The 13,354-nt window shown below is 42.3% G+C and overlaps 1 protein-coding gene across 1 annotated transcript; it reads right to left on the bottom strand.

Annotated features, from left to right (window-relative positions):
• Window positions 1-5,828: 5,828 nt before the first annotated feature.
• LOC141773821 (tripartite motif-containing protein 16-like) lies at window positions 5,829-8,598 on the bottom strand. Its single transcript, XM_074645898.1, has one exon. It carries the CDS (start codon window positions 8,511-8,513, stop codon window positions 6,840-6,842), a length of 1,674 nt encoding a protein of 557 aa, XP_074501999.1. The 5' UTR covers window positions 8,514-8,598; the 3' UTR covers window positions 5,829-6,839.
• Window positions 8,599-13,354: the final 4,756 nt, after the last annotated feature.

Below are 13,354 nucleotides of genomic sequence, written 5' to 3'. Positions count from 1 at the left end.
CAACTAGTGTAGTAATAATAATAATCATTTATATAACACTTGTCAAACTTAAGTACAAAGTTTTTTCCAGATAAAAAGATTTACAGAAAAAAAATGAAAAAAAATTCTAAATCTCATGTAATAGCGGGTCAGCTAAACAAAGTTATGAAATATTCGTAACAATTGTGCATTTTGCGATAAAAGCAACAAATTTGGCATAGATGTAGGTTTATATGTCATGAATAGATATAGATATCGGGGCGCTGCCAATTCGGCCCCTGACGGACGTGGCAGCCTTTTTCCAAAATGGCCGCAAAATAGGCGCTTAATATTCCAAAACGTTGCAGAAAACTGATTTTATGACTCTTGATGATTTCCAAGGTGCGTTCAAGCTGATGAGATCAGATGTCAGAAGATCACAGAAATTATTTTTTTACTTCCTCATTTTTTAAGGGTACTTTTTAAAAGCTTTTAACCTGCGAAAAATGTGAAAACCAAATAAAAGGAGCATGGTCACTTCAGGGTCAAACTTCACCCCCATGCCTTCATGGTAGAATGACAACCAATAAAGCAGTAAAACTGACAGAGATTAACGCTGGATACATTTCTTGGTCGCCAGTAACCTCTATTCAAGTTTCGTTTCAAGTTTCAAGTTTCAAGTTTCAAGTTTCAAGTTTCAAGTTTATTTGTCATATGCATTTAAAAGTACAGTGTACAGTGAATGCAATGAAATGCGTTTTACCCTGGCTCTCTCTCAGCCCTTAAAATCTATAAATAGTACAGTTGATAAATACTACAATAAATAAGACAATACCTAAGAATAAAATTATAAAACAACCTAAAACATCCATAAAACAATCCACAGCTCTGCATTCATTTAGTGCTACTGTTCAGTAGTCTGACCGCCTGAGGGTAAAAACTGTCTCTGAGGCGAGAGGTCCGAGCTCTGATGCTCTGTAGGCGCTTCCCTGAAGGGAGACAAGAGAAAAGTGTATGTGCTGGATGACTTGTGTCCTGCATGATACAAAGTGCTTTCTTCCTGCAGCGAGTGGTGTAAATGTCCTGTAACTGTGGTAACGGTGATCCAATAATTTTTGATGCTGTTTTCACTGTCCTCATCAGGAGTTTGTGGTCATGTGATGTAATGTTGCCAAACAATACCAGTATGCATCCAGTTAAGATGCTTTCTATTGTGGACCGGTAGAAGTTGATGAGGGTTTTTGTGGACATACCATGTTTCTTTAAACACTTCAAAAAATACAGTCTCTGTTGTGCCATTTTTGTGACACAGCTGATGTGCAGGGACCAGGAGAGGGAGTCAGAAATATGGATGCCTAGGAACTTGAAGCTGTTGACAATTTCGACAGGAGTGTTATTTATATCAACAGGTGATTCAACAGTTTTAATTCTCCTGAAGTAAATTATTAGCTCCTTAGTTTTCTCCGCATTCAGGGACAGATTGTTGTTGTGACACCACATGATCAGGTTCCTCACTTCGTCCCTGTATGCCATCTCATTGTTATTTGTAATGAGCCCTATCAATGTTGTATCATCTGCAAATTTCACAACGCTGTTTGTATGATGTTTAGCCACACAGTCATATGTGTACAGACTATACAGTAAGGGACTGAGACAGCAACCTTGTGGAGCACCGGTATTCAGAACTGTGGTAGATGAGTATCTGTTTCCTACTCTTACTGTCTGGAGTCGGCCTGTCAGAAAATCTTGTATCCACCTGCAGATGGAATTACAGAGGCCGAGGTCTGTCAGCTTAGATATTAGAAGAGATGGTATGATTGTATTAAAAGCACTGCTGTAATCAACAAACAGCATTCTGACATATGTGTTTTTTCCCTCCAGATGTTTTAGCACAGTGTATAAAGCCAGTGATACGGCATCATCCACAGCTCTGTTAGACCGATATGCAAACTGTGATGGGTCAATATTGGCAGATATGTTGTTATTTATGTATGCCTTAACCAGATGCTCGAAACACTTCATTATCACTGATGTTAAGGCTACAGGTCTAAAATCATTCAGACAAGATGCAGGTGATTTCTTGGGCACAGGCACAATTATGGATTTCTTAAAACATGTGGGAACCACACAGAGAGACAGTGACAGGTTAAAAATGTCTGTAAAAACAAAAGAAAGCTGACTGTAACAGGACTTGAGGACCCGAGGTGTAATGCCATCCGGGCCGGCAGCTTTGCCTGCTTTTACACATTTAAAAACTCTGCACACATCAGCCTCTGTCACCTGATGTGTTGTCCCACTGAGTGTGCGTGTATCCGCAGCGAGAATTTGTCCCTGTGCTGGTGGCTCCATGACATGCTCAAAGCGGGCATAGAAAGTGTTCAGCTGGTCAGGGAATGAAGCGGTGGTGTTAGTGAGGCCACCTGGTTTGGTTTTATAGCCTGTTACGCTTTCAGGCCCTGCCATAAGCGCCTCGAGTCCCCGTCGTTACAATGTTGTTCAAGTTTGTCCCGGTGTTGTTTTCTGGCTCACTTGATGGCCTTCCTAAGCTCGTACCTGGCTTCCTTATAACGCTCGTCATCCCCTGCTTTGAAGACGGCGGACCTTTCTTTCAGTCTCAGGCGGACATTGCTGTTAATCCATGGTTTCTGGTTTGGATAGGAGCGGATGGTACGAGTGGGAATACAGGTGTCCACACAGAATTTAACATAGTCAGTAACTGTATCAGCGTACTCACTCAGGTTAGTAGGATCTCTGAAAACTGACCAGTCAGTGGATTCAAAACAACCCTGGAGTTTGAGCTCTTCCTCTGCTGACCAGCACTGGACTGACCTCAGGGTGGGTTTCTCCCTCTTTGCCTCCTGCTTGTAAACAGGTAGCAAGAGCACGGAAGAATGGTCTGATTTCCCAAAGTGAGGCCGTGGGATAGACCTGTACGCTCCTTTTATGGTGGAGTAACAGTGGTCCAGAGTCTTGTTGCCCCGAGTGGAACAGCTGACCTGCTGGTTATATTTCGGTAGCACTGATTTAAGGTTGCAGTGGTTAAAGTCCCCTGCCACGATGGAAATGGCCTGTGGGTGCTGGTTCTCGTAGCCAGTGATAGCGCCATGGAGCTCCTCCAGAGCTACTGCAGCGTTGGCTTGGGGTGGGATGTAGACAGCGGTTAGCAGGACAGAGGGGAATTCCCTCGGTGAGTAGAAAGGCCTGCACTTGATAGTGAGGTGTTCAAGAACCAGTGAACAGGAGTAGGAAATTACCTCCACATCGGTGCACCACAAGTTGTTCACTAGGAAGCACACGCCGCCACCCTTTGACTTGCCGGTCGCGTCCCTCGAGCAGTCCAGGCGATGCACGGAGAAACCCTCCGGTTGTACGGCGCTGTCTGGAGTGTCCGATGTTAGCCAAGTTTCAGAAAAGCCGAACACACTACAGTTCCTCATGTACCACTGGGCACTGATACGGCAGTGGAGCTCGTCTATCTTGTTGCCAATGGATTGCATATTGGCTAGCAAAATGCTCAGGATGGGAGGCCAAGTGGGCCGCGCCTTAGTCCCACCAGTAGCCCGCCACGTCTTCCTCGTTTGCGCCTGTGCCGGCGCTTGTAGCCGGTGTACCAGGATACCTCCGATTTAACAATGTCTTTCAGTACCGCAGGCGCTGTGCAGAAGTTTGGAACATTTTGTCTGATGTCCAGTAGAGTCTGACGGTCATAAATGACTGCGGAAGATGTAGATTTTGCTAAGAAACTAATAACTAGAGCTAAAATAAAGAGAAGAGTGAGAGAAGCTCGTAGCGTGTCGCCATCAGTCGGCGCCATATCTCTGGTTTCTCCCCCAGCAGGCACACTGCGGTGTCAAGAGGTCAAGAGGTCAGACAATCTCCATTAAGCTCACTGCAGTGTCTGAACTACTGTCCATCGGTCACATTTTCTACAGAAATCTCTGGATCAAAATGAGCATTCACAGTAATGATAGCGATGACGAGGTTCAGGACTGCATCTGACTGTGATATGGCTCAGTGTCCTGATGACATTCATGTCCTTCAGACTAACAGCTAGATGTGAAAGCTTGGCTTGGACTTTGACTGAATGAGTTCAGGCTGTCAGATTGGTGGATTAACATCCTCAGACCACTTTAAAACTGAGCACTCCTGACCTCTTGTGGTCCAAGTCGGCGCCTTCTGAGAGAATCTCCACGTGTTCAGCAGTCAATATACGGAGACAGAAGCACTTTCAAACACAAGAAACGATCACAGGAAAAGTATTTCACATTATTTTCGTAGATAGTACCACCTGCTGACCAGCAGTCATTCCCAAGCTGCTGCTCTGCTGAGCATTATTCAATCACAATATCATCTGATACTGTTTAATGACAGCAGCCGTACTGTGTGATGGGCTACGCTGACATTTAAAATGAGTGATCACAGGAGGCAACAACAGCTTTTCTTACTGCCACACAGCCCTCACTGGGCCGCTCTATCCTCAAGAGCTCTGTTTTGGGTGAGAAAAATGGCGGCCTAGTGAGGACGGAGCCCCAAACTGAGAGAAAAATATGCACTTGTGAATTTTTACGGGTTCATTTGGAGAAAGACTACTCTATATACACTATTCAAGACACTCAGACAGAAGACAGTGTGGGGTAGTCCAGAAATTAAACAGAAAAGTAAAGCCACCTCTACACACAACACCCAGCGAAATCCATCTGAGAATAACTAATAATAATTAATGTTAAATATGAATAATGTTGTGGGATTGATCCTTATTTCATGGGATATTTTGGGATTTATACATAATTATTACATACATATATATATAATAAAATAAAAAATAAACAGACTAAGCATTGGAATAATGATTTGGATGTTGAATACCATGAACACCAAATAAGTTTGGATCCAGTGTGATTTCCCAACAAATTCTATTCTTTTACTGGTTAAAAACAGCTGACTGATAACAGGGAGTTATCAAAATAAACTGTCCTGAAATATTTAAACAGCTTTATAATAATTTTCTCACATATTTAACGATCTACTTTGAAGCATTTGTGACAAAACGGTTCAATTTCAGGACGTCATCCTGATCCAAAGCAGCCTGGAGCTTTGTATGACACCCTGGAAAAAAGACAGGAAGAAAAGACTTAGTTCATTCTTGTTTATTGATTATAGAAACCTTCAGTTTGTTCACACATCCCATCAGTAAAGTCTGTTAAATGACTCTTGTTCAATGATTTCACGTACAGATTCATTTTCATCCACACAATCAGTTTGTTTGAGCAGAATCTCAGCGATGTAACAGAGAATAGTGATTTCCTTATTGATTATGATCATGATAATTACAGTTTTCATTAAACATCTTAGTATCTTGTTTGTACGTTGATCTGGACGACAACATTTAGTCTGCCAAACAAATAAATATGATTCGAGATATCTTTACAGAAAGTGGTGAGAACAGAATATCTGTATATATATAGATATAGATATATAGAAATATTCATCAAACATTTAGAGCACAGAGAAGTTTACATTTTCATGCAGAGAAATATCAGTTCAGGTGAACAAAGGTCATCATGAGCAGTGAAACAGACACAGGAAGGAGCGCCACCTGAAGACACTCACACATTTACAGAACAACTCATGAGATGGATCGTATCTGGTCAGGATGTGAATTTGTGGCTAAATTGTTACACAAATAATCAGTGGTCATGTCTATAATGTTTTGTGAACAGTTTTTTCCCCACTTATATCTTAATGTTTGATTGAAAGACAACTTATAATGAAGCAAATTGCATTCAGTAATAGTAAATGGTAACATTTACTAGTCATTATATTATACATTTTATACAAGGTGAAAGGGTATCAGCATGACATACAGTATGCAAGGTTAACAGTATTTCAGTTTTTTATTAAAGCATGTGTATCAAAAGCATTCATCATATAAGTGGTGTGTAACAATATATACATACTTACAAAGTGTATGTCATCACTGACGTTGTTGCTGCCGTGTTTATTTCTAGATGGAGTGTTGATGGAGCAGCTGCATAGCCTGGCACTGATCGATCCGAACTCCATTCAGAAAACAAGCGTTTTAAAAGTTGTTTGCTTGTCGTCTTACGGACAGACCCGACTAAGCATTAATTCAGACTGTTTACTAATCTACATCATTATGTAGTTATTTCGGCTTCACTTTTGATCCGTTTACAACAACGTCGCTGCCGTATTTATGCCTTGATGACGTTATGTTGAGTGTTGATAGAGCAGCTACAATGTTAGCATAGCCTGGCACCGATCGATCCGAACTCCATTCAGAAAACAAGCATTTTAAAAGTTGTTTGCTTGCTGTGTTGCGGAAAGACCTGACAAAGCATGAATTCGGTCTTTTTACAAATCAACATCATAATGTCGTTATTTCGGCATCATTTTGATCCGTTTATTGCAATTAAATCACAGCACAGTGTGTTTATTTTGGGTTCATACCGCAGTAGCGACGTGTGGCTTGCTAATGTGCTTCGTGCTTGGTGTGAATGCACGGTGGTAACACAATACGAAGCACAACGTAACGTAACTTAAACGAACATAAACAAAAGCACATGCACAACAACAGCACGATGTAATGACTCAATGAACCGCTGACACAATCCCCAGAAAACATAAACACTGAACTGTTCTCCAGCTTTTCATTTAGAAAGAGCAACAACCAATGAGGAACCTGCAACAGTCGCTGATGAATCCTGTAACTTCATCACTCAGTCAGTCAGTCAGTGACACACTTTAGTGTTTGTAGGGCTGGTCCTCTGGTCCAGACACAAATCAGCTCTGCAGCAACAATGATGGACACCAGAGAAGTTTAAGAGTTAAAACACAGAATTTAACCCTTAAATGACTTCTGTCTATTTCAGTTTACACAACTCAGCAGTGTCTCCATGATCGTGATAAAGCAAAAGTCCAGCACAGAGAGGCTCAGTGAATGTGGTCTGGACTCTGTGGAGGAGAGTCATGGTTTCAGAGACGCTGTAGAAGGACAGAATACCTGCACTGTGATCCAGGTACACTCCTACTCTGGAGGACTGAGGACCTGAGACGGGAGTTTTGATATTGTTGTACCAAAATATATAACTGTCTTGGTTACAATCTAACGCCCAAGATTTGTCATTGTCTCCAAAGTAACATTCAAGCGACCCCCCTGCTCTCCTGATACTCTTGTATGCGACTGCTACATAAACTCCTGTCCCTCTCCTCTCCACCTCCCAGTAACAACGTCCAGTCAGACTCTCTCTACTCAGGACCTGACAACACCATCCAGTGAATCTGTCTGGGTGACTAGCATAAGACTGTTGTTGTCTCATATATGTTGCTTTTCTGTTGCCCTCAGATAATAACAGCCATGTGTTTAGTGTGTTTGGATCCAGTGTGATTTCTCGTGAATATTTTAAGAATCCAGCTCTGGTCTTGGGCTCTGGTTGTGACAGTAAAACATCCACTTCAGTCACTGTCTGTGAGACGTTTGTCCATTTCTCTCTCAGAACGTCCTGTAGTTTATCTCTGACTTCTGACACAGCCGCCGTCACGTCCTCAAAGTAGCTCAGAGGACAGATATTGATGCTGGATGTAGATTCCCTGAGCGGTGACAGTGATGGGTAGTTGAGTAGAAACTGGTTGTGATCCTCTGTGTGTGACAGCAGCTTCATCTCAGCGTCTCTCCTCTTCAGCTCAGTGATCTCCTGCTCCAGCTTCTCCTGAAGCTCTTTGACTCGACTCACTTCACTTTTCTGCTGGGTTCTGACCTGCTGCTTCACATCACAGCTTCTTTTCTCCATGAGACGGATCAGCTCGGTGAAGATCCTCTCACTGTCCTCAACTGCTTTATCAGCAGAGCGATTGACAGCCTCCACCTCCTGTTGGAGCAGCTTCACATCTTTCTCTCTGTCCTGGATCCTCTGCTGGATGTTGAGTCGACTCACCTCCAGCTCTCTCTGCCTGTCGGTCCTTTCTGCTGCAGCTGAGATGGTGTCATGGCCTTTATGTTCATCCACAGAGCAGAGATAACAGATACACTGCTGATCAGTACGACAGAACATCTTCATCACCTCGTCGTGACGAGAGCAGATGTTCTCCTGGAGCTTCTTGGAGGGCTCCACCAGCTTGTGTTTCTTGAACGGAGCTGAGTCATAATGAGGCTGGAGGTGTTTCTCACAGTAAGAGATTAGACACATCAGACAGGACTTGAAGGCTTTCAGTTTCTTCCCAGTGCAGACATCACAGGCCACATCTTCAGGTCCAGCATAGCAGTGATCAGCAGGAGCAGCTTTGAGTCCAGTCTTCTTCAGCTCCTCCACTAAAACGGCTAACATGGTATTTTTCAGCAGGACGGGCCTCGGTGTGAAGGTCTGCCTACACTGAGGGCAGCTGTAGATCTTCTTCTCATCCTCTCCATCCCAGAAGCTTTTAATACAGTTCATGCAGTAGCTGTGTCCACAGGAAGTAGCCACCGGATCCTTCAGTAGATCCAGACAGATCGAACAAGAGAAGGTTTCCTGGTCCAGCTGATCTCCTTTCTGCGCCATTTCACCTCTCAGTAGCAACGACTGTCTGAGTTTCACTTCCTGAGAACCGACACTAGTTTGAGCTCTGATGTAATCATCATGTGTTATGTTGGTTACACCCACCTTCAAACTGTTGATCTGAAGGGGAGGGAACAAGGAAATAAGAGGACTGAGTGTGTCCGAGCTGTCTGTGTTTGAGAGCAGGACGAAGAGGGAGGGGTTATCAAGCTATGATTCATTCCAGGATGAGGAGCAGCACGACTGACTACGTCCCAAATCACATACTTTTCTTTTTTACTTTTAGTACACTGCAGCTGCCCTTACAAAGTACGTACTGTTGCATGCAGTATGAATACAATATATCTGCTGTGCAAAGGATTGTGGGTCAGAACAGCCAGAAAAGCATGCTGGCTTTCATACTGTAAAATGTGACCAGATGTAGTAGGACATCCTGGTATTTTTGGCACACTGCATTTGACATACTATGTATTGGGACATAAGAAATCTTTTTTTTCTGGCATACTAAGTAGTTGTCAACACTTGTCAAACTTAAGTACAAAGTTTTTTCCAGATTAAAAGATTTACTGAAAAAAAATAAAAAAAAATAAATCTAAATCTCATGTAATAGCGGGGCAGCTAAGCTGAAATATTCGTAACAATTGTGCATTTTGCGATAAAAGCAACAAATTTGGCACAGATGTAGGGTTATATGTCATGAAAAGATATAGATATCGGGGCGCTGCCAATTCGGCCCCTGACGGATGTGTCAGCCTTTTTCCAAAATGGCCACAAAATAGGCGCTTAATATTCCAAAACTTTGCAGAAAACTGATTTTATGACTGTTGATGATTTCCAAGGTGCGTTCAAGCTGATGAGTTCAGATGTCAGAAGATCACAGAAATTATTTTTTTACCTCCTCATTTTTTTAGGGTACTTTTTAAAAGCTTTTAACCTGAGAAAAACGTGAAAACCAAATAAAAGGAGCATGGTCACTTCAGGGTCAAACTTCACCCCCATGCCTGCATGCTAGAATGACAACCAATAAAGCAGTAAAACTGACAGAGATAACGCTGGATACATTTCTTGGTCGCCAGTAACCTCTAATCACAGTTAAAGTGATACTGAACTTTGGTAGAACCTTGGGTTGTATTGCTAGCAGTAAAACTGACAGAGATGACATGAGAACTTTTTAGTTTGAGTAAGAACTTCAGGTTCATATGACAATGTTTTATTTTTGCAATGGCCTTCAAATCTGAGCAAAGGAGCTGCTATTTGTCCGGTCTCTAACCTGTGACCAAGCTGACTTGGTTGAACTTATAAGGAAACTTAGATCAGTCTCTTGTTGTAATACAGGGTTAAAGAGACACATAAGCTTATCCACCACGGCAGGGTGCCAACTCCAGTAGGATTAATTTCTTTGTTTTATTTTTTTGATATGCAATAGCACTTTAAAAACATGTATATACTGTTGTATAACAGCAAACGCTGGCCGGGTTACGGCATGATACAAGAAATGAGGAAGCGGGTTGCTGGAGGCAAAGTTTGACCAAAAGAAATTCAATTAAATATTCCATTGCCATACTCCACATTGTTTACACTTTGGGATCCACAAATTGATTGAAATTTGATTAAAGTGCGCACGTTGTTGATTTGCTTGGTTTTGCGGAGCGTTTCAGACGGAGGTAGAATACAGGTATATTCAGGCAGATAGTATGAAAAATAATGTCGCATTGTCAGGGAAAACATAGGACTGAACGTTTGTGAATGAGGGGATAGATGGACTGGTACCACGGGGCATTTTAGAAAATCTTCATATTTTTCGTAGGTCTTGCGCTGATCAGCCACCACACTCTATGAAAAAAAATCCAAGTAGCTGACTAGAACATAAATGAAACAAAAGAACCAGCGAAGGCAGGCCACACAGACCTAACCCACTCTAAGAGACTCTGAGAAGAGAAGAAGCTAAATGGTGAGTGAATCCCACAGATAGGTTCACGTGGTACTTCTGCAGATTCACACACCCCTATACAGATACAGCAACAACAAGACAGCACTCTCACTACCTCTGACAATGGGCCTTTCCCATTTCCGATTTTATAAGGCTCGATTCCTCTCCTCGACTCCTCTCCTCGTGTCTTAGTCCCGCCCACGGGAGATAAGAGCGGAGGAGGCGAGGAAGAGACACGAGGAGAGAGGAAGAGAGGAGATATGTTTTTAGAGACATGAGACGTTGTTTCTCCTCTGAAGCGTCACGTGAAGCGACGTCCGTTTCTGATGACAGCAGCAGCTGATCACAGCTGGATCAACTGTCAGTTGGCTTTAACAGCTGTTTATGTCTGAACTGATCTAATACTAATAAAGACACTAAAGTTATTATCAGTGGTAGAGCAGCAGTGTTTTCTCTCTGTAGCCTGTTACCTGTTTAACAAACACCTGCACATGAATTACAGCTGCAGTCTGTATTTCTACTGTGGATTGAGTCCTGCTTAGAGGACCAGGAACCATCTCTACTGGCACAATAACTTTATATTATTAATTCAATATTAGTGTCTGTATTTATTGATATTCTTACACTAGAAATTATGTATTAGGCTGAATGTTTCAGGGAAAATGTAAATGATATAACTCATATCAAACCCGATGCTGAGGAATTATCAGCCTCATGTGACTGAATGGAAATGAGGATAAATGATGTAAAAGGTGTAAAAGACAGACCCTCCTTCTCTCTCTGACTTTAACTGTAACTTAATACAAGTTAATGGGGGGAAATAACAGATCATCAAAAGAAAATTCTTTCTAATAAATGAAGAAAGTTGATTGAGGTCCGTTTGTTGTCAGGGCTTATAAAGCCCTTTCAGTAACAGACACCTTCAGCAGTGTGTGAAGCAGAGATCCTGCAGGTCCTTCTGCTGCTGGAACACTTTACCATCAACATGGTCCGTTTGTTGTTCACACCTACAGTTAACACAGATTATAACTAGATGGTGAATCAGAAGACAACTAAACTATAAAACATTTAATCTGTGATCTGTCTTCACTCTGGTATAAAACTCCAGTGATGTTGACGTGTATCAGATCAAACCGATCGGCGCAGCATCCAATCAAGAAACGATATACAGTAAGGGGGCATGTTTGTCGGTAAAAAACTTCCGTGAAGGATACCCTGGAGGATACACTGGTGTATCCTCGCTCATGGCTCCTCCGGCAAGCCTCCTCGATCCTCGCTCCTCAAGATGCATTTTAGGAATTGGGATGTCCTTCAAGATGGAGCGCTGAGATCGATTTCTGGGTCACAGCTGGAGGATCGAGGAGCGAGGAGACGAGGAGGCAAAAAATCGGGAAATGAGATGCAGCTAATGAGTCAGCACCTGAGCACTGAAACCAGGGGTAGATATAGGCTTCAACCACCTGATCCTCATCAGGGACAATTAGGCTCCACAGCGGCCTCTGCTCAGAGATAATGAACCCAACCAGCCTGCTGAGAGGCAAGTGACCCTCACATTAACGGACATTTCTTCAACCCCTAAAATGGAAATTTCTGTTGATTTACAGGATGTCCTCCGTACCATTCACGGGGACTTCTGTTAATCCTAAAACGGAAAATTCTGTAAATTTACAGTATATCCTCCGTACCGAGCCAAATAACAAGCCCAACATCTACATTCTGGAGGGAAAACAGACGCTAACGCTAGCATTTGTACATTACTTATCGGTCTTTGCGGACCGCCTGAGGCTAAAACTGGGGCTAACTCTACCTGACGTCCACTGAAGTCTAAAATATGAGCATTGGTAAAATGTAAACTACAATACCAAACTTAAGTTAGTCTCAAAACAAGTCAGCAAAAATATTCCTGGCGTATCTGGTAACGTTAACAGTTGAACTAAACAACAAAACAGCTTTCCAGCTAAAACGACACTGAGCTCAGTGTCCTGATGACATTCATGTCCTTCAGTCTAACAGCTAGATGTGAAAGCTTGGCTTGGACTTTGACTGAATGAGTTCAGGCTGTCAGATTGGTGGATTAACATCCTCAGACCACTTCAAAACTGAGCACTCCTGACCTCTTGTGGTCCAAGTCGGCGCCTTCTGAGAGAATCTCCACGTGTTCAGCAGTCAATATACGGAGACAGAAGCACTTTCAAACACAAGAAACGATCACAGGAAAAGTATCTCACATTATTTTCGTAGATAGTACCACCTGCTGACCAGCAGTCATTCCCAAGCTGCTGCTCTGCTGAGCATTATTCAATCACAATATCATCTGATACTGTTTGATGACAGCAGCCGTACTGTGTGATGGGCTACGCTGACATTTAAAATGAGTGATCACAGGAGGCAACAACAGCTTTTCTTACTGCCACACAGCCCTCACTGGGCCGCTCTATCCCCAAGAGCTCTGTTTTGGGTGAGAAAAACGGCGGCCTAGTGAGGACGGAGCCCCAAACTGAGAGACAAATATGCACTTGTGAATTTTTACGGGTTCATTTGGACAAAGACTACTCTATATACACTATTCAAGACACTCAGACAGAAGACAGCGTGGGGTAGTCCAGAAATTAAACAGAAAAGTAAAGCCACCTCTACACACAACACCCAGCGAAATCCATCTGAGAATAACTAATAATAATTAATGTTAAATATGAATAATGTTGTGGGATTGATCCTTATTTCATGGGATATTTGGGGATTTATACATAATTATTACATACATATATATATAATAAAATAAAAAATAAACAGACTAAGCATTGGAATAATGATTTGGATGTTGAATACCATGAACACCAAATAAGTTTGGATCCAGTGTGATTTCCCAACAAATTCTATTCTTTTACTGGTTAAAAACAGCTGACTGACAACA

Source organism: Sebastes fasciatus, chromosome 9 (genome assembly GCF_043250625.1).
Source record: "Sebastes fasciatus isolate fSebFas1 chromosome 9, fSebFas1.pri, whole genome shotgun sequence".
Lineage (NCBI taxonomy): Eukaryota > Metazoa > Chordata > Actinopteri > Perciformes > Sebastidae > Sebastes > Sebastes fasciatus.
Note: the sequence above shows the minus strand (reverse complement) of the source record. Positions and strands in the feature narration are given on the sequence as shown.